Raw genomic sequence first — 23,551 nt, 5'->3', positions numbered from 1 at the left:
ATAATAATTAACTATTTCAAGTTTTAAAAGGAACAAGAAATGTTCATTTAAAGTTTCACTAGGATGAAATATTATAAAGAGAGGCTTTATTTGATTCAGTGTTTTACAGGTTTGGATATAAAAAGATTTATTGTTTAATCTGAGATGGTTGAAAACACTCATAAAACTAAATAAATATTTTTTTTTTTTTTTTTAATTTGTCATTTAGGTATGTCTACATTATAGAGAAATAAATGTAAAGTTTGTATGAAAGATGGCTATTGCAATTGATAAATTAATATAACTTTATTATTCCCTCTTTAACACAAAATAAAATTAAATCATTATTAAAAATAAAAAATTCTAATAGCTTATTTTAAAAAAGAAGTTTGTAATACAAATAAAATAAGCAAACAAAGAAAAGTGATCACATTTCTGACAAATGAATTATTTGCTTAAAAAATCAAAATAAATTATTATTATCGAATTCAACGAAAATATTAAAATTTATTCAGATGATCAAATAGTTATTTATAATCTGTTACAAATATTTGTATAATTTATCATCATTTTAAATTTTATAAATATTATAAAGACTTTACAAAAACCAATTTTGTTTTCTTTGGCAAAATGAATACCTTTAAATTAAGAAACCTTTTTCTAATATATGAATGGTGGGAACTTTTTTATTTTTTTACTCTTTGCCTGTTTACAATTTGAAATACAATATGTTTTTAGCTACATTTTTAAAGACCAGAAGTGATTATGTCATTTTTAATGATCAGATTTAATTATACTAATAAACTGAATTTTGAATTTTCTCCAATAAATTAAAGAGTTGCAAAATTTAAAACAGGAAAACTCAAAGTAATTCCTGAAAAATTAAATTCCTTATCCAACTATATAATAAAATTCAATGGCAAAAGATTTACATTTTAAATGACATAATTTTTTAACAAATATCAATTGTATACAGTAATATGCATCCAAACTATAAAATATGAAATATATCAAAATTTTAGAAAAAAGGTAAATAATATTTGCATAGGCAAGGTTGTTTTTTTTCTATTCAACTTATTTTTGAATGCATGTTTTGTTTTTTACTTAACAGAATGTAATCTAATATTCTAATTTATGTAGGTTATATACATACACACATGTAAAAAATACCTTCAAAAAATTCATGCCTAAATTAAATAGCTATATTACCTACTTTCAACTATTATGTTCTTTAAATAATTAAATCTATTATTCTAATAGACATGAGTAGTATTAAAACATTACTTTTTCTCTAGATGTTCATTCATATTTAAACATATATTTCTAATTAGAGATTGAAATGAATTGAACAAATGGAAATTTTGATGCAATATTTTGCTGCATTGAAAAGGCATGTTACAAGAAAACAAGCAATTTAACTACTTCATATGGAAACAAAGTAAAAAAAAGAAAAAAGAAAAAGATATGTTAATATATTAATGAATGAAATTCAAATTAAATATGAAATACAAGGTATGATTGGAACTTCACCTTCACAAGCATTGTTATAGATATCATCAACTTTCTCCCCACAACAGCACATTGACAGTAGTAAAACAAGGTAACAACATTAAACATGCAATGCAACATGATGATCAGTTTTACAATCAGTATATTATCGATTCTATACTGTCTACATTTTAAATGTCAAACAAATTTTCATTTAGACAAACCTTTTAATTAAAAATAAGCACGTTTTATTAGTAAATATGACTTGATAATATTATGATGATACATTTCGTATGCTTCACATGCTTCAAAGGTGTTATTCACTATAAAGGGAGAGTGTAAAAACATGAAAGGGAAATTGTTTTTCGGTGTTCTCATGCCTATTAAAACATATTTTTCATTTTACCTGCTTTAGTACTATTAGCAATAGAGGAAATACTCCAGTATGTTGGCACATGAAAAAAACAACAATGTAATACTAATTTGTGACCATTCAAGTGAATAATATTTTTACGCATCTAATAAGCATAAAAATTTAATCTCATAAAAAAAGATGATAACAGAAGGATGGGGGAGGGGAGATCATGGTTCATGTTAAAAGCTATTTTCCACGTAAGAACAAATGCATTCAGATAATCTTATATTTCTTCAGTATGCAATTACATTATGTCCCTCATTTAGTGAATTAAATCAATTAATGTGCAAGCCTGTAGATTGAAATTAGAAATTAGTTATTTTGAAATCCTAATTTTCAAAGTAAGTTTGTAATTCAATATATAAAACTAAAAAGTAAATACAATATATGAAATATGACTATTGCATCAGCTATCAAATACTTTACAGCTTTCTTTTCATGTATAATAATAAATGTCTTATTTATCATTAAAGAAAATATTATATATCTAACTGGTCTTTATAAATCACTCAAAATATCAGTGACGCATACAAGATATTCTAAAATGAACTGACAGTTTTAAAAATAGGAAAATGAGAAAAAAGCATGATTACTAAAATTATCCTTAAAGCAAATTAATGTGCAAGATAATAGAGTTTTGTTAATAAACTTTTAGGGTTAGAACTAAATGTTACATTTTGATGGCTGTGTGAAATCAGAAGCTATCTTTAATCAAAACAATTTTTAGAAATCATATGAAAATAATCTTATGCAAAAAAAAAAAAAAAAAAAAAAAGTTAAATAGTAATTGAAACAGTCGAAGCATCATCAGGCCGACTAGAGTCAAAACATTAAAAATCTTGTATGGATTAATGATGATTTTTAATACTTTAAAAAGATTTGGCTGGAACAATCTAATAAATCTCAAGATGCTCATTTTTTAATGTTTTGAAGGGAAATCAAATTACCTTTTAAATACAGAATTTCCAGATAATAAACAGTCTGATACATACGAAGAATGTAGTACACTACAAAATATTTGGATGTTTCAGGACACAACTGTCACAAACTCGCAACAGGAATGTGATAGATAATACTACTAATTTTATACTATGTTCCTGACATATAACAAACTAGGAATGCTGACATTTAAAAAACATTATAAAATATGTTTCAGTTACTGATAGTCTATACTAGAATGAAATAAAATTTGTAAAAAAAAAAAAAAAAAATGTACACACAAAAACGTGTGTCCAGACAAACTAATCTTAAGAAAAAATAACTTATTATTTTAAGTTTATTACCACATTTTGAAACCAACCATCAAATTCAAGGCTATAAGTAGAATCTAAATAGTTAAAACTGATAACCAAAATAAAATAAGATACTTATGTAATATGTACAAATAAAAAAAATAAGTAAAAATGGCTGTTAACAGTTCAAAAGTGACAATTAAACATTCAAACAATAACACTGCAATACATCATTAACAAACAATAATACATCTACATAACATATACTGTGAAATAATATAAAAATACATTTATAATCAGTTTTAAAAATAATTTATAACTTACTCAGAATTCTTCTCTTCAGTTAAATTGTTTGTTTGCATTTTGCTTTGAATGCATTTTTCCCACCTTAAACTTCATAACAATGTCTTGTTGATCAATAAATAGAAAGCATGAACTCATATGTATTCTCCAATACCAGTGGTAAAAACTCTAGAAATGCAAATGGAAAAGTAACTTAAATGAATAGATTTAATATAAAATCAGTTTTAACTATTTATAGATATTATGCAATCATTTTGAAGCAATATTTGCATAATGTTATTTTGTAACAAAGGAGAAAATTTTCTCATAATATTCTTATTTTATTTATATTATAATGTATGATAGTAAGAATTTCATCTCGAATACACCTTTAAAAATATTATCAAATGCAAACAAATAACTAATATTTGCAAGATATGGCACCCTAAGCTATAAAAACCAAAGCCAAATATATAAAATAAAATACAATGACTATATGATGAAAAAAGATTATTGCAATTATTATACTTTATACTAAATTCAAAATAAATTTAAAATTAGACAATTAACATTTATAAAATAAATAGTTTTATTTTATAGTTTTCATACAACATAATTTTATTTATTGATAAACAAACTGATAATTTCCATTTCTAAATATTTTTTTTAGTTAATAGAAAAGCAAATTTTATAATATTTTTTTATGCACTTCAATGAAAAATATATTAATGAAAATTTAATTACAAATATTCATTAAAATATTTTATAAAAATAAGATAATTTGCAGAATATGATGAAATCCAAAGTAAGTAAAGTTATGTTTGACACTTATATAATAGTTTCCATCATTTTAAAACACAAATGAAATATGGCTTCTCAATAAAAGTTAATACAATGTGATGAATACTTAAACTCAACTGTCATTGTTTAAATTAAATGAAATCAATTCAAAGAGAACAAATACAGCTTATTAACTATAATTGGTTATCTAAAACACCAATATGAAAACATTGACACTGGTATAAGATATATGATAGTTAATCTTGAAATGAGAAATGATCTTCATTTCAAATGATTAAGGGAAACTTCAGTTTTGCAAGTAAATATAAAAACCATGAGAATATCATATAATTTAAAAAAAGAAAGATACAAAAGAAGGAGAAGAGAAGTTCTTCTCAGTCTCTTTCTGTATAACTGATGCATCATTTCTTTTGAAACTATTTTAGAATGAATTTTAGTTTGAAACTATTTTTTTTCTTTTGAAACTATTTTAGTTTGAATTTATAAACATGATATAAAATTCTGATAAATTATTGAATTAGCTGTAATGGATTATATAGAATAATAATGTTATCTATACAAAAAAGCAATTTCACAAGAAAACTACAATGATTTGTATGTTTTACCCTATTTCGTTTATTACTTAAAATGTAGTTTTTATTATGAGTTTAATTTAACAAACTTTATACTTTTATTAATCTTAAAAATAGAATCCAGTTTGCAATTAGGATAAAATTTGTGATAAAGCAGGAAATACAAATTAAAAATAATGCTAGACCAACTAAACCATTCCCAAATGCGAAGAATATAGCTTCATATTTAAAAACCAAACCGTTTTTTCTAATCTTCATATCGACTCAAATTTAATGCATCAAATCTTGAAAATCTTTATATGCACGATCTGCCTATAAATATAAATAAACTGCATTTTAAAACCGTCCATATTCATATTTAAACAATTTCACTGTTAAGCATGGCAAGAATTTACAACTAATTGTGATTTTCAATCTTTAAAGTTAATGAATGAATCTCATTAGTAAACTATATTGTAAACAATCACTGCTGTGTTATTAAAACAGAAACCTGAGAAAAACCTAATTTTTTAAAAGAAAATATCATTAAATGGTTACCGAAAGGTTCAAGTAACAATCCAATGAAAAAGTGGATAATCCATAATCAAAATAAGCTGATGAAATAAAGAAGGCAAGGGCAGATAAATAAAAGAATTCCGCACTTTCATCACGTCGTTCTGTATCCCGTCTGTTGTTTTCATTGCTTTCGCCAGGGCGATCTGATGTCGAGGTTACGAGAGGATGCTGGGTCACGTGGCCAAATTAGTTGTCATTCGTCTTGGGCAAAGATGGCTGCGAACGTACAGTCTTTGGTACAGTACTGGAAAAACTTCGACTTACCACAGATTCAGGTAGGCATATTTTTGTCATTCAGAAATGTTTATTCGATCCATGAATGTTCAAAGAATACACCTGTCTCTCAGGATGCAACCTAGGCGCCAAAACAACCGACGCGGAAAGAAAAAAAATATTGATAGGTTATCAGGAGACATCGATGCTTCTCTCAATCATCTAGTAGAGCACCAAGAGCAGAAAGAGCGGATTTTCTTTGATGCTCTTTTTTGATTGCCATCGACGGATTCCGGAGGATTCATCGTCTTGCTCATCTGCTGTGTGCAAGCTCGGCTTTTGCAGCGCATCCAATGAGCGCTTGACAACCTGATTCCCATGTGCACTGTAGTTTAAAACTCGCGCATTGAAGTGCTGTTTAAAATTTTGGGATGCTGCGCCGGAACTCAGCTGGTTTCATGCCGTGTTCCGTTGGGAGAGCTGCCGCATCTAATCTCTCTCTCCTCGGAAAGGGAGTATTTTGTTTTGAAAAGCATTATCAATGAGGCGTTAAAAAATTTGTAAAACACAAGTTACAGAGCATCATTATCTTAAAATTCTTTTAAAAATACATAGAGAAATTAGCTTTGTTTTCATTACTGAGTTCGTTCAAAGAACAACTATAAACAAACACTATTAAGGGGATAAATACATGCGTAAAGTTTTCGTTTGTGTATTGTTTGTTTTTAATTAATAATTATATATTTTAAATTGTTCTAATAATGAATTACTCCGAATTCAACAGAAATCAGAGCAAGTGATAGTATCATTAAATATATGTTTCAATTATAAACATTGCATTTTTACCATGTTTTATGAACTGAAAATTGAGAGATAAAGTAATTTAACCATTAGATAAAAAAGTCTTTTTCTATGGAAGCTACTAATACCTCATAGAAATGCTCGAGCGAAAATACATGTCAATAAATTTTGATTAGGAAGATCTTGAACTGGAATTTACATTAATTATTCAGAACGAAAAGCTTCGTATATATATTTTTTAAATTTTGTTTAATCTATATTCTCTTGTAAGAATGATGTTGTCCCAAATGTTTGTTTACATTCTAAAATAACAATAATCTAATATACAGCAATTTTACTGTTACAGCGTTTATTGTGTTATTGTCTGAAAAAGTTATTTTACCTAAGCTGCTGAATTAATTTAAATGAAGCTCTTTTATGATATACTTATTGTTTTTCATAAACAAAACAAAAAAATAACATTCTTTTTCAGAGTCATGAAGACTCTAAAAATATTTAAAAAATGATAATATTAATAATCAGAACCTTGAATGAGTTATTCAAAATGAGATAATATTAAAACTAAAAAAATTTTGTATTTTGTTGATTATAAAATGGCAAAATAATAAAATTAACTGAATAATTCTAAATATTTGAAGCATAGCTTTTATTAGATTCTTAAACTAATATGAGAATAAATATTGTTATAATAAAACACATTTATTTAAATTTTAAAGATTTGATTTTTTGGAATTTCAAAAAATTGTAGCTTACATCGATTTCTTATACTCAACTCAATATTGCATGAGAAACGTAAAATAACCATTTCTAATTAATATATTGCTCTATATAATGCCACTTATTTTTAACTAAATGTCATTTACTATTTAACCTTACAAGTTATAATTAATGAGCTTATATAACATTAAATTGCATCTAAACATATTTAATTAATATTTTCTCTTTTGATAAAGGATAGGTTGATGTTCTTTTTTTATTATTAATCCAATTTAAATGAATTTACTATTTTAAAATTACATATTGAGTGCGTTTTTGAAATAGTTTCTCTTTATAGAATTAATATGTGATTTTAGAAGTGTAAACATTACAAACATTATTCGATTTTTTAATATGAGACGTCGAATATTAATATTAATTAAATAGCTAATCAAATTTATGAATAAAATTTAAGATTTTAGATATTTCATCTGAAACATGCATTTTTCAATAGGAATTATTTGATTTTGTTAGATGGTATAAAAAAAATAAAATCTGTTTTAATTACTATTTGTTTATCAACCATAATATTGTGTAATCAAATCAGTATAATCAAAATAAAGCTAAGAAATTTTATATTATTGTTTGCATATGACCTACATAAATTGGCTTAAATTGAGAGTTTGTTTACAAATTAGAAAAATATAAAATTCGGTATTTTTACAAAATTCTATAAGTCTTTTTTTTAACAATGACACAGTTACGAAAATGAAACTCTGTAAAGTTAGGTAATTTTAGAAATATTGGAAGAAAATTTAGATCCATTTATCTTTATTATTCGATCCACTGTCATTGATTTTGATTAATTAGATTTTAATACTTACATCACGATAATACAGAAAATATAAATAATTAATAAAGTAAAATATAATAATTCTAATTAATAAATAAATATAAATAATTAATAATAATTTAACTTTTTATTAAAGCTATTAAAAACCTTGCAATTAGGTATAATCAACAAAAATTGTTTGATCTACAAACCAAACGACATTTTAAAGTTCACTTTCTATTACACGAAAGAGTTTTAATGTATTCCATTAACAGTTTTAGATCATTAGAACCATCATTTATTTATGTATTCTTAATTTTGAAATTGGTTTTATCTTCTGCCTTATTAAGAATATAAAATTGAATATAATATAAAGATTCTAAAATATCACGTGATAAAAAAATATTTCGATTTGTTTCTCGTGCGGGAAAAAAGGAAATATAAATCTCATTTTATCCACAACTTTAACTTTCTAGGTTATCACTTTAAGAATGATAACCGGGAGGTTAGATCAATACATGTTTTTAAGTAAATCGAATTATAGCTGATAAAAAGTTGATAGTTAAGTTAAAGCAGTAAGATAAATATACTGTGCTACACGCTGTTTAATAATCCTGAATGCAATTACAAATTAATAAAAAAAAGGTAATTAATATACTTCAAAATAAAAAAAATGTACTTTATTTTATCTTATCTCTTTTTACAACACGATGACACATAGAGATACTGTCACTTATTTCACTAACGACATAGTATTCCCAGAATTTTACATAGTACTAGGTTTAGTTGTGGCTCACTGCAGATAATAGTAAAATATTTTCTGTGAGCGTTAAAAGAAGATTTATTGCCTACAAAACAGGCAGGGACCTTCATTTACTATGAATTGTTAGTTTTATCATTTAGTATTTAAAAGATGTCTTCCTGTGGGTGGGGTTAACGAATTAGTGATATTCCCAAAAGAATTAAGCGTGCAGAGTTCTAAAAGGAAACGTGGTTCTGCTTAAATATTCGCGTGTGTTTTATTCGTTTGCAAGAAAACTGATCTAATAAAATTATTTCCATATACATTATCAGTGGTATATCACAAGCTGGAATATATATATATATATATTTTTACAAGCCACAGATGTTTTATTAAGAATTTCTCTAGACTAGGACAATTTGATTTTTCTAACGCTGCTTAGACTCATTAACATTAAATAATTTTTTTGTTGATTTTGTTTCAGTTTTTTGCTTTAAAAATTGGGTAATGGTTTATGTGAAGTCGAAAGAAGCCTTAACCTTAAAGTGACTCTTTAAAGGAACATGAAATAATTAAAAAAGGCGCAAAAAATGATGAAGCTGTAGTGGGACCTGCATATTTCAAAAATCTCTTAACATCGAACTTCTTTTAAGAATTTGAAATTTTAAAAGAAAAGCAATTTCTGTATATTGAATAAAATTTCTATATACCGAGCATAAATGTGCGAAACAAAAATTACGCGTATCGATTGCAAGAAATTCGTCTTTAAGATGGAATATAAATTAAATTAAGAAAAAAAAATCTGTTTCTTCCTTTTTTTACTGTAAAAGAAATTTCCAAAAAACAGGCAATTATTTACACAATAAATAAATGCAGTTAACACTTGCCGGTAATTCATATGTTATAATTAGATTCTGATGTACGAATCTCTTTCCTAACTTGGAGGAAGAATTTTATTTTAAACTCAGATTAGCTTTACATTTCATAAAGTGAGAATGGTTAATAATTTAACTGTGAAAGTGAAGAGTTTAGTGAAAAATATAGAAAGCGGATGAAAAATTAAGAAGAGTAAAAAAAAAAAAAAAAGTGTCGATTAGTATGATTTCAGCCATTTTGAAAAATAGTTATTCATCTGTTTCTTAAAATATTTTCTTTGATGGTTGAATTTAAAAAAATCTTTTATCTTAAAATATTAACTATGCATATTGGTTTTAATAAAAAAAATGATTAAAAAATTGCAGTAAACATTTCCGTATATTAAAAATCCGTTGTATCAAATTATTTTCCAGAAATCTTCAAGCTTGATTCATAGAAATTCTGAGGTAATTTCGAAACAAGTACAACATACATTTCTGTATATTGTAAAAATCGAATATTAACCTCAAAAATTTAACCTCAAATTTAAGTATTACATAATCTTTATGAAATTATTTAGTATACAGATTCTATAATAAGGTATATAAATTTCGTGAAATTCATAAAAATCTCTATTTCATCGATTCTTAGTTAAATAGATACAGCATTATTTTTCTGAAGCCGATATCATCTAAATAGATAGAAGAGAAAACTACATCGTTAATGAATTAAAATTCCATAATTTTACCAAAAGTGACAACTTGATTAAAACTAAGATAGCCCGAAAATAAATATATAGTTCCGAACCGCTGGTAGCCTTTGACAGACAGGAAATAATCGAGGATCTGTAAAAGTGTTTTCGTTACTTCATTTGTTCTATTACTGGGAAAGCGCACAGCAGTAAAGAAACCAGAAAATGACTGACGTGAGTTGAAATCGTACTTCCTCTTATGTATGTATGATATTAAGTTGTTCAATTCACAAATTTTTACAAAAGGAACATTGTTTGCATTATTTTAAATTGATTTAAATGAAATATTGGAAAGTGGAATTAAAGGTTTTGTATGTTTTAATTTTAAAAGATATTTTTTCTTATTTTATTTATAAAAACTGTATTTAAAAATATTTAGTGTCATGAAATGGAAGTCAAAAAATAAAATCTCACCTATTAAAAACACTTAAATCATAAATTAATTTGAATGGTATTAAAAAAAAGTAAATAAAATCGACAGACGATAAATAAAAATTTAAGAAAAATCCAGTTTAAGTTTAGCAGATGCATATTTAAGTCAATATTACACATTATTGGATTTTTAAACAAAAATTGTACCTATTACTTAAATAGTGAGTCACTAAACACTATTTGAATATACATATATTTTTCATTTTAAATTTTCAGTCTGAATATGTAAATTCTATTCTAATAATATTTAAAGATATTCAGTTTCATTTTTATGGCTAAACGATGTTAGGAAATATTCGGAAATTATTATGAGAAGGTAGAATTATTATTTTTATTCAACATACATAAGATTTTCAATTTGAATCTTTTAAAGAATCTTAAAAAATGAGCAAAGAAAAAATGTATATATTCAATTTAACAACAAAAAAAAATATTAATACCTTTAAAATTATATTTTCTGGTATCATTCTGCTTGGAGTTGAGTTGAAATTTTAATGAAATTTAATAAAAGTTGAAAAAATAAAATTTGATTATTGAGAAATAATATTAATAGAAATAAAACTTTTTCATTTATTTTTAATGAATATTTTGACTGTGGATTTTATTTATCATACTGTAGCTTTTTTATTAATTTATTTTCTTATTACATTATAAAATTAAATACTTTAATTGAATTCTAAATATTGGAAATCAATTAACTCATGGTAAAAGCCTGACCACGTTATTCAATCTACAAAATTCCACCTTGTATCGGATGAAGTATTCAATTTCCACCGATTCAACGAATATTAATTCCGCTCACGTGTTGGTCACTGAATAAAATTACATCACTTGCCTTCTTTTTGCTGCATGATCTTCAGATATCACGTCATCGATCTTTTCACTCTTAAGACCGAAGTGTACAAATCATCTTATTCTTCAAAAAAAATATCTAGAAACCCTAAACTTTCCCTATAATACTTCTATTTTCAAAAGCACTCTATTTTTTAAAACTCTGTCTGCAATAAATATAATACCAGAGTTCCTATCTCGGCTAATACGATTCCTACGAAGGAAAGTCTACTGAAGATTTCAAAATTTGTGACATTTTAGAAGATAAAATTTCTTTTCCCCCTTTTTTTTATTCTATTGGGATCAATTCATGTGACATCACAGTTATTTAACCGCGCATGTCATGTAACTTCTCATGACAAGTTTGCTTACGCTGTACTGTGACGTAATGCATCTTTTCTCCGGATAGATGTGCAGCGGATTCCTAAAACAAAATTGGCGCTGCACATTAAATATGTATCACGTGAGTAAATGTGTATCGCGTGAGTTGACTTCATGTATTAACTTTGTTATGCCAACTAAATTTGAACATTTATTAATACTGTAAACGAAGTATAAGTTTATGCAGAAATTTAATTAAATTTTTAATCATTCTTTTAGCTTTATATTGCTGAATAAATGTGGACACTTATTAATATTGTAAAAAGGGAAAGTATTTATTTATAAATTGAGTAAAATTTTAATTTTTTTAATTTTTGGAAAAATGGAATTGGGACAATATATATTTCGTCTTAGTTGTTTTCTCCTTTGAAAACACAAATGTAATTTTTTTATTTATTTCTATTGGATTAATCATGATCAAAAGATTTTAGAACCGTGAAAAAATTACAAGCAAATCCCTTCTCTTATAAGTTTACTTTCTTCCGAGCAGTTCCCAATTATTATTAGAACAATATCTAAAACTATAATGTCGACGTTTTTATTCTTAAATAGTTTGTTTCTTATTAAATAATTTTATTTTTTAACTTGTTATAAATATTTCTTATACCTAAATATGCCCTTTTTAAAAAGTCACCCCTTATTTTTTTACTCTTAAATTTTACTTTCTTTAAATTAATACATTTAAACATATATAAACAGATAATTTCTAAAAAAATTCTAATTCGCTTAGTTGCCATTTCTGAGGAAGAATTCTCAATATTCAGTCATTTCTAATACTGACTACCATCAGATAAACATTGGCGATGATTGTAATGAAAGTTCTCATCTTAAAAATGTTCGAGCGTTTCTAATAATCTAAATTATCTTAACCTCATGTATTAAATGATTTTTTCTAAATTCTTATTTTTATTTTCATTGAAATAATGTTTTTCAAAATGATTCTAATTATAAAAGGATTCTTATTTTTTATTTCGCTTCCATATCTCCATCATAGCAAACCTGATCTAAAACATAGCGGCAATGTGTTCAATAAAATTTTTTTTCTTTTTTTTTTTTTTTACTTAAATGTTGTTTGTTTCTTATAGCACTTGCCACTGACAAGCCCGCTGTTACGAAGACAGCGATTTAAGCGTGAGGGAAACGTCTCTTATTTTTTATAGCAGCGCCAACTAGGGCCAAGAGTACGACTTTGCCACTCACGCATCACTCATTCGCTTGCACAACCCCTTTTTACAGGAGGGCACATTCACACATCTCACAGATAGAACAACAGAAGAACAACCATGCCCAAACCGGGACTCGAACCCGGGACGCCCAGATCACGGGGAAGACGCGCTACCCCTATGCCAGGACGCCGGCTTACTTAAATGTAACTTAATTATGCCCGAAATATCACTAATTTTAAATTCTCGAATCAATTATCATATTTTTGGTTCTAATTTTCTTGTCGAATCAATTTTCAAGTAATACTGTAATTAGTTTTCATCAATTTAGAATGATTGTAGAGAAAAATTCCTTTTTTAATGTCTGGTTTATCCTTAAAGTTTTTATGTTTAAAACCGTATTCATAAATTTGCATTTTTACTCTCGTCATTTACAAAAGCAAATAGTAAAATTAAAGTATTAACTCTCTTAATTCTATTTCTACCGAAAGAATTGAGAAATTAATAACAGGTCTGAAAATAATTGGAGGGAAAGGGATTTATTTTCATTCATAATTCGTGATTCATTCTCAACGTTTTCATCTTTAAAAACATGGTCTTAATCTTAAAATTTTTTAAATGTTTCTGTACCTTCTTGTATGTGAAATATAAGCAAAGTAAAAAAATACTGTTATCGTGAAAAAAAAAAAGGATTTGAACAGGTCTCTACGTTTTCAGCGTCCCTGAGTTAAAAAAAAAATTATCTGTCTGTCTATGAACCCGATAATTCTCAAACGCTTTGAGTTAGAGAGATGAAATTTAGTATGCGGTGTTTACAACAAAATTGTAGATTTCCGTAAAATTTTGAATAATCTATTCAGAGGAAGTTTGTTTATATATTTGTACGAGTGCAAATTAACATATGTACAAACTTTAAAAGCTAAGTAAATGAAATTTGGTATAAAATTTTATCATATAAATTGTAGATGCGCACAAACGTTTAGGATAATTCTCATATCCGCTAAAGAACGACTGTCTGTCAGTCCATACAGTCGTGTGCATGCAAACACTATAACTCAGAAACACGAGCGAATTATTTAAATGAAATTTGGTATGTGGTTTTATTAATAAAATCGATCAATCAATCAATAGTATTTGAATCGATCAGAAAAAAACTATACATGTTCAGTTTTCTTCAGTATTGTACGGAATATAAAATGGACATATGCGCGATTCTAAAAATAGAAACATCTGAGCGATCATGGAGTTCCAGGTCCACATCTTTTTATACGTGAGATGGAAAGATAACATTTTCATTAGCGAGTATGCGAAAACGTTGTGGGAAGGTCATACATGCTATTTCTCCTTTCTTTCCTTTTATTCATTTAATCATATTTATAAATGTTTGTAATCATGAAATGACTTAAAGAAACATAATCCTTTAACCCATTCACTGGCAGCGAAATTTATAAACGCTTCATTTCACCGCAGCACGAGATATCTTGTAAATGGTAGTGAATGGGTTAATTTTAAACACTATTTAAATGTTTCTCTATCATTATTCAGCAGTACTCGAATTGACCATTGTGAAATCTTATTCTTTTTTTCTTTACTTTCATTCATTTAATCATATTCATAAATGCTTGTAATCATGAAATGATTTAAATAAAGACTTCACCCATTCACTGCCAGCGAAATTTATAAACTCTTAATTTTACCGCAGGTTCTTACGAGATATCTCGTAAATTGCTGTGAATGATTTAATTCTAAACACTACTTAAATGTTTCTCTATCATTATTCGGCATTACTCGAATTGACTAATCTTATTCTTAAAGTTTCTTTTTAAAATAAAATTCTTTGACGTTTTATTTTATTTATTAAATGCTTTCATTTTTTTCATTCTATTTCCATAATTTTTGCTTTAAAATCTTATAATGATAAAAAAAAACAAAAACAATCCTCATTCTTTTAATTCGGTCCCAGATTCCTATCGATGCACGCTCCGATTCCAAAACCCTGCGACACTATCTTTCCACCCTCCCGATTGCTGTCTCATCGAGACACATTTCCCACAATAAATAAAGGCCGGAATCGATTTCGCTGATCTACGGACTTAGAGATAAAGTTCTAGGGATGACATTTCAGTTATTGATTTTTGACACATCCGTTTCTCTGGCCTACGTCGTCGACATCGTGTCTGTATTTTTGTGCTCTCTTGATGACGGAGTCGGATTTCCTTCAAATGCCGATGCTGACGGCCCTTCATCGTGATGACGAACCTAATCGAAGCCCCCTCTGCCTTTATTAAGTTCCCGTTTGATGTACTGTTTCTTAGAAGAAGGAGATAAAAAAAAGAGAGAAACGAGATCGTTCTTTGATTCTGGCGACACGGAAGGGAAATGTCGTTATTTTTGTATTCATGCCGGAATCGATGGAAAATTTAATTCGTTGGAAGATATGGATATCTTTTCAATAGCTGTCGCTGCCGGTCTAAATGACTTCCGATCGTTTATTTATGAGGCCATTTCTGCGGTGGTTCGACATGAAAACCAATGGGGGTTATCGATTTTTGAATAATTGGAGCTCGAAGTCATAAGGATTACGTCAATATATGTTTGGTTCATTATTATTTTTTTGTTTTTGTTTTATTTGATGTAGGAAGGATTCTTGAGATAAATCAACCTTTAAGAAATTGCGCTTCAAATGAAATATCAATATGCGAAGATTTAACTTTTTAAAGTGGGTATAAAAAGATTTGATTTACCAGATCGAGGGTTCTCATGGTACATGTACCACTAATGGTACAATTTTTTAAAATTATTTTTGGTGGTACAGTTTTAAACAAAAGATTTAAATCAATGTAAAATAGCGCCTATCTTAACATTTTGTTTTCAATCGTTGTTATTGATAAAATATAGCAGTAACATTTTCAATATTTTCGAAAAATTGAATGCAATGAATTCTATTCAGCAAGATGGTAATTTAATAATGATAACAATGAAATAAATAAAAAGGGGATAATGCAATCTTTAATGTTTATGAAAAAATAAATACAGCTATAGGAAAACGGGAATCATTTAAGAATGTGAAACGAAAGAAAGTTACTTTTTAAAAAGTAACAAAGAAAGTAACAGCGTTAGAAAGGCTTCATCAAAGAAACATTCCACCGTCAATTAAGCTATGAATTGAAAATAGAAAAACATATTGAAGGATTTGTTAAAATTTTTCATTTCTGTTTTTTTTTTAAATTTAGAAAAATAAAGTTAGACAGGAAATCTGTTTTCTATTTTGGGTATTGTGCTATATAATGTTTAATTTCATGAAGGTTACTGCATCCTTTTGATACTTCATGTGGCAGCAATATGGACGTCAGAATAACGGACAAACTAACTTTATTTCTAATAAATGCAAGATTAAGTTTTTATTTTAAAAAACATAAAATGTGAAAAAACAACAGACACGAGCAATTTTAAAAGTGAGGAGTTATTTGTTTCTAGATTCCATTTTCCTACTTTTTAAATTCAATAAATATTTATAATCATAAGAATAGTGTTGTGTAATATATAGATATTGAATTTTCAGTGTTGATATTTGCAAACAGATTTTTCAGTAGGCTTTGTAATTGCATTTAAAATAGTGGATAGGAGGTGAAAATAAGGTTTCAAGGGTAAATATTGGAAGGACCAAAAGTTGTTCGTGAAGTATTAGCCTTATATATTAAATCTGTGTTGTCTGTCAAACTTCATGTTGATGAATTAGGGGGGGGGTAGAAAAATTATTCCGCATTATCCATTGTCCATGCTTCAAAACTATGAGATCCATTCCCAAAGACTCCTAGCGCAGTTTCTAATAAAATATTAATGCAAATCAAACTGTACTGTTTAATCTAATATAATTATGCTAGAAGGAACACTAAAGCTCTCATCCTAATGAAGATACGACCAAGATTCTTGAATATTCCAGATCCTTCTTTTTGTCGTCAAATAATCTCCAATTGATACACGTCCGTTCCACAAGCATGAGATCTCTTCGTTAGAATTTTTTTCCTTACTAGGTTCCTGACTGCATAGGGAAACAATATTGAAAATTCGTTATTGTAATAGTTAAGAGGAAGCCGAGATCTGTAATCTATCTAAATTAATTGTATCCATAACCTTAAATACATCCATCACTTAATGGATTATAGTACAATTTTGTTCAAATAAGTTGTATTAAATAGTTTCAAATCGGCTTTTGATTTTCAGAAACAAACATTCAAATCGAAAATTAAAGAATTTTTCTTATTTGCTTATGTTATTGAATTTTTACAAACACGAGGAAAATAATAAAGTTAGGATCATTATAATCAAAGTAAGAATACTTTTGGGTTCATTTGGTGGAAATGTGTAGATCATGGAGGCCATAAGATCTCGTCTTTGAGGTTGCAGAATCTAAATCGCAATTACAAATTCGAATCAAGAATCTACTGAAGAACCGTCATTAAGCGGGTCAGATACATTCTAAATCCGTCGGAACCAAATGCAAAGGGATGGTGCCAGCTCAAATGCTGTCCTTACCATATGAACATGGCTTAAAATTGCAAAGTTCATCCTAAAATTTTCTTAGTGTTCTATCATCACGAAATGTTAATATCGATGAACTAAACTTGGAGGAAATATGAATATTCTAGACAATAATATTTCCAAAGTCAAATCCATATAGGGCTATACTACAACATTCGATTTCTTCTCGGTTTTAGTTAATTTATACTATAATAATATCTCGTTTTGGTGCTACAGTAGGTTTATTATTGGAAGACTTCAAAATTAAGGAATATAACTCAATGACCAGGAAGATGCCGGTTGCTTGCTTTTTTCAAAAACTTTTACTCCACGCCAGGAATTGAACATTTGATTCTTGATATCAGATTTAACATTCATCAATGACATATACATGATAGATTCATGTCTCGAATCCGGGGGCCGCGGTGGCCTGGTGGTAAGGTCTCGGCTTCGGAACCGGAGGGTTTCAGGTTCATGACCCGATTCCACCGAAGAACTGTTGTGTAAGGGAGTCAGTTGCACGTTAAATCCGTCATGACCAAACCGCACCATCCGTCATGATGGTGCGGTGTGGTGTGGAGAGGGGGTTGCCAGCTCAGGTGCCGTCCTCGTCATCTGACTGCGGTTCAGAATGACGAGGTCTGTCCCAAAATAGCCCAAGTGTTGCTTCAAACGGGACGTTAATATAACCAAACCAAGTCTCGAATCTGGAACCATTCAATCCCGAAGGTTTGACCCTATCACTGTTCTCACTGTAGTTCTATGTTTCTTTTCTAGTAGTCATTGAATTTTCTAAATGATCGAGAGAAAAAAATAAGAACGAGGGAACTTTTTCTGGATGGTGTGAAAAATTCTCTAGGTGAGGAAGAAAGCCTGTGAGAGAAATTATTTCTCCTCCAAATGATTTTTTTCACAAATTTTATATTCGAACAGGAAGATAGATTCCATTTTGTGCATGTTAAGTGCATATATACTACGTATGTGCACAGGGAATCATGTGTGTCATAGAGATGAATTTCCGGTATAGTAGATAAGACTCTATGAAGAAACATGGCCTTTTAGAGAATTACGAGCAACAAAACTTAAAACATGCATTGGCCAAGTAAAATAAATGGTTCGTAATTTCTAAGAAGTGAGAGGTTTCAAAAATTTTTATTACAACACTTATTCATTACCATGATGCAATAACTTGCCAAATTTAAATTTTTCTATTTTCAAAAGCTGAGGAATAGCAGAGAAATAAAAAGTCTCAACTGTCCCATCTACGAAAATATCTAGTGATAAAGATGTGATTTTCGATTTACAACGTTTATTTTCCTTTCCTAAGAATGCTGAAGTAGGAGAAGATACGTGGAAAATTTCTTTAAGTCGTGCCAGTAGAATGTTCCAAACAGAATCTGTTTAAATTTTGAAAACCCAATTATCTAACATATAGCTATAAACAACTTATTACTTTCCATAAAATTCCAAATTGAATCTGACATACTTGAAGTAGATAAATGGCCTTTATTTCCAAACAAATAATGTAAATTGCAGTTTGTGTATTTATTTTTCTTCGACTCATTTCTTGATGTCATATAATTCTCATACCTCAAATATATATATTTATGCCAATAAGTATTTATTAAGACTATGAATTACTAAATCAGAAATCAATTTAGTTGACGGATTTGAGTGTAAATTTAATTTCATAGAAATCAATATATAATTACAACAAACCGTGTCCACTCTACTTCGGCAAATTCGATGCGATAAAAGTGAAATTATCAATACTTTCATATTTAAAGTTGGGGATGGGATTTTCTAAAAGACGGTTATTAAAACTTCTGTTTAAGAATCATTCTTGGGCTTCATACTCTAAAAATAAAGAAAATAAAAGAACGCGTTGTAGGTTCTTAATAACTGATCATCATTTCAAAATTCGCGGTATCGTTTGAAAAAAGTTGATTTCCATTATTTTTGACTCAACGGAGAATTTTTTCTTTAGTGTGAGAACAGTTTTTGAAATTATTAATTAGTAAATGAAAGACTTTTAAAATTATGAACTCATATTTCCTATTTGGTTTGGAAATAACGAATTCAAATTTTTTCTAAGCATGAAACCAAAGAATGATATTGCGAAGTATGAATCTCCAGATTCATATCAATGTTTTTATTCAGCATCAAAATTTCTTTTCTGTTTATCTTGTCATTCTGAGAAATGCTACAAAGATGTCATGAAATGTCTTTACGATCAGGTAAAAGCTGTTGGAATTGACACGACTTGCTAGGTGTTTCAAATGACCCGAATCCTTTTGGATTCGGGTCATTTGAAATAGATGGATCGGGGAAATTAGGAATAACAAAAGAGGAGATTGACATTCTTCTGTTTAAGATTTTTGAGAACATTCTTAACATAAAGGTTAAATGGGCGAAGGAGCTCTATTCGGAGTAAAAATTGTTAGTGAAAGGCATTGACAGGCTTGCAGATCCGGAACAGTTTTATTCCATAACAATGTTGCATATCGCTGTGCTGAGCATGTGATTGAGCATGTAACTGAAATTCTAATACTTAAAGGATTAGAATGCTAGATTGAAAGGCGGGTTTTCTGGTTTGCGAAAAGACAGCGGTAAGGTCTCGTCTTTGGAACCGGAGGGCTTCAGTTCTGAGACCCGATTTCACCAAAGTACCCTGGTGTAAGCGGATATGGTACAAGTTAAATCCGTCGAGTCAAACGTCCTCCTTCTGGTGTGGCATGAAAGTTCGGAGAGGGGGTGCCAACTCAGGTGTCGTCCTCGTCATCTGACCGCAGTTCAAAATTTCAGGGTCTGTCCCAAAATTGCCCTAGTGTTGCTTTCAAATGAGACGTTAATATAACTAAACCAAACCAAACTGGTTACCAAATTTGGCAGGCATGAGTATTCACCGAACCGTCCAGATGAAAGTACGCTACGTTTGTCTAGAAAATATTTTAAGGCCATTTTGAATGAACCTCAAAGTTACCAGGAAATGGAAGTGGCAACCTATAAGCTTGCAATTATCTGGAAGTAAACTGTAGTGTACTTCTGCAGCTCAATTCTGCATAAGTGGACATTTGTATGGATAAAACTGGGGGGGGGGGGGGTATTCCGCATGATCTTCTGGGCAGTTGAAGGGGGGCATCCCATTCTTCTGCTACATACCGGGCACTAATGCTTGCCTGTTGGACGCTTAGTTCTTATATATATATATATATATACAGTATGATCGGTGAAGTAATATTAAGCTATAACTAAAGTAAAGTGACTATATTGAATTTATTGAAACAAGTTATAACGCCCCTAGTAGGGAAATAAGTAAGACACAAAAATAACTGAAGAAATAAAAGGTAGTGTTCAGAAGACTCCACTTAGAATTGTATGTAGTAAAAAGTAGCTCAAGCTTAAATTGAAAAATGTATTCTCCAGTATTATCACACTGGTTTTCAGAATAATTCAACTGCGAAATAGAATTTAAGCAACGAAAAAAAATAATAAAAAAATCTGAAAAGCATGCTCAGAAAGAGAGTAGAATCTGAGGTTATTGAGAGAATCGTTTATGTACATTTAGAAGAGAAGGTAGCCTAACCTAACCTAACCAAAGCAACCAAACGTACATAACTTTACCTAACCTAATGTACTTCTCTGGATATACGAGACGCCTTTTTGAATGTAAAGATCTTAAACGGTGTTTATTGATCATTTCCTAAAAATATATATGAGCAAGGGATCTGTATATATATATGTGTGTGTGTGTGTGTGTGTGTGTGTGTGTGTGTGTGTGTGTGTGAATGAGAAAGGCATAAATTACGGAAAGGTTGCTTATGAAGAGGGTAATATTCTATTAATGTTCGAAATGATGTTTTTCTGTATAGAATCAACAACTTAAATTATAGACCATTATCCCTTTAAAAGCATGAATCTAAAAAAACACAATACCCTGAGTTCGAAACAAAGCTTTATATTTTTTCTTCTCCTTTTCTGCATTTTCTATTTTCGTAACTTCTGTTATTATTATGTTTTTTTTTATTTATGTGTTAGAGATTTGTGTCAGATAATACTGTCATAGCACTGATTTTGTGCAAAAAAAATTCTTATTTATCTAATATAAAAGGAAGGAAAATAAGGCCCAAATGCTGAGCAACAACATGATTGCATTGATCGGAAAATAGTGATTTGGTGTCATATAAATGGAAAAAAGACTGAATTCCATTCCAATGAATTTTCCAATTTTGTGAAGATCAAGATCCAAGACAAGGTTTATGGGGAGATGTTTGGGAGGATTTATATCAGCAACAAAAAAGAACACAGTATCAACCATAAGTCTTATAGTACACTACACCAAAAAAATGGAGGAAAAAAGGGGGGAGTCCCAGAGAAGGAATGTTGTTAATTCTCTTCGCATATATTGCTATTTTTCTACTTTTTTATCTAAAAAGACATAGCGTAAATATCTTTTATAGTGCTCAAAACTTGTGGAATTTTATCTTTTGAAAACTAGGGCCGCGGTGGCCTGGTGGTAAGGTCTCAGTTTCGGAACCAGAGGGTTTCAGGTTCGTGACTCGATTCCACCGAAGAACCATCGTGTAAGGGCACATTAAATCCGTCATGATCAAACGTCCTCCCGCTGATGTGGTGTGGAGAGGGGGGTGTCAGCTCAGGTGTCGTCCTCGTCATCTGACCGTGGTTCAAAATTACGAAGTCCGTCCCAAAATAGCCCTAGTGTTGCTTCAAACGGGACGTTAATATAACCAAACTAAACCAAAATCTTTTGAAAACTGATTAAGCTTATTTATTTTATTTTATTACTTTCTCGTATATGAAGGACAGAGAAAGTATTGTAATTGACAAAAAAATTCGAACTCGAGATTTTGATGAATCCCCATGTTTTCCATCACCCTGAGTTCGAAAAACAGATTTTTGGAAAATGTTCGTCTATCTGTCTGTCTGTGTCAAAAATAACTCAAAAATATTTCAAGCTACACAATTCAAATTTGGTATATGACTTTTGTACCAAATATGAAGATTTATATCAAATTTCGAATAAAATCGGTTCAGAGGAATTCAGTCTGTCGGTCTGTTCGAATATAAGTTAACATGGCAAATACAAAACGAAGAGAACCAGATGAATAATATTTAGTACACAGATTTGGTATCTATACTGTGAATACCTATCAAATTTTGAACCAAATCTAATAAGGGGTTGGCCGCCTGTTGGTCTGTACCTTCATGTAAAAACGAAACTCAAAAATTCAATGACTTAAATATATCAATTTTGAAACATGATTTTATGATTTCAAGTTTAGTTTTGTGTTTTCGGATACTATTAACCGCATCCCAGGGATTAATCGCCAAAGCATCGCCAAAGATCCCACAATAGAATTTAGAAAAAATGCCGAATTCATGCCAAAGATATTTTGCAACTATTGTACTCCAAAGCCGATACAAGGCATTCTCTGGGATAACACCTTTATCAGTAAATATACAAGAAAGTCTGGGAAAGACCTCTCCCTCTGGTTTTTATATTTTCAACTATTTTATTATTTCTCTTGCGAAAAATTAACAGATATATAATATGTAAGAATATAAAATGTTAAGTAGTTCATTTTAAGTCATCTGCTTTATTTTCAAAGGCGCGTAAATCATTTATAAACGAGACTCAGCAATGCAGATGCTGTAGTATCAGGATAGCATTACCCGAAATTCAGTGATAAACGAGGATGAATTAAGAGCGCAGTCCATTCAAATCTAGGCCATTAATTTTATGTTCCATCAGTAATTTTATGGTCCATCAGTAATAATTAGCATTGATGAGCAAAACGCATTTTAATCAGAAGATTATACCAAAGTAAAAATAAAATTTAGTATATAAAACAGAATGTAACTATAATAATAATTGTTCGTTAATGCCATGCAATTAATATATCAGTACCGATTTTTTTAATACTACTGCTCATATGTGGGACTCTGAAGATAAATATCTGAGCTACGACGACATTTGTGGATTTGCCA

At 29.0% G+C, this 23,551-nt stretch overlaps 1 protein-coding gene across 2 annotated transcripts in view; it reads left to right on the top strand.

Moving 5' to 3' along the window:
- The first annotated feature begins 5,531 nt into the window (after positions 1 to 5,531).
- LOC129977480 (homeobox protein cut-like 1) overlaps positions 5,532 to 23,551 on the top strand; it is an 826,328-nt gene continuing 808,308 nt past the window's right edge. For both annotated transcript variants that reach the window (XM_056090683.1, XM_056090600.1), the window contains exon 1: positions 5,532 to 5,599. In XM_056090683.1, coding sequence (XP_055946658.1) covers positions 5,537 to 5,599 — 63 coding nt within the window. In that variant the 5' untranslated portion in view covers positions 5,532 to 5,536. The remainder of the gene's footprint in view (positions 5,600 to 23,551) is intronic.

Source organism: Argiope bruennichi, chromosome 1 (genome assembly GCF_947563725.1).
Source record: "Argiope bruennichi chromosome 1, qqArgBrue1.1, whole genome shotgun sequence".
NCBI classification, from domain to species: Eukaryota; Metazoa; Arthropoda; class Arachnida; order Araneae; family Araneidae; genus Argiope; species Argiope bruennichi.
The sequence above is the reverse complement of the archived record's forward strand: the minus strand, read 5'-3'. Positions and strand labels throughout refer to the sequence as shown.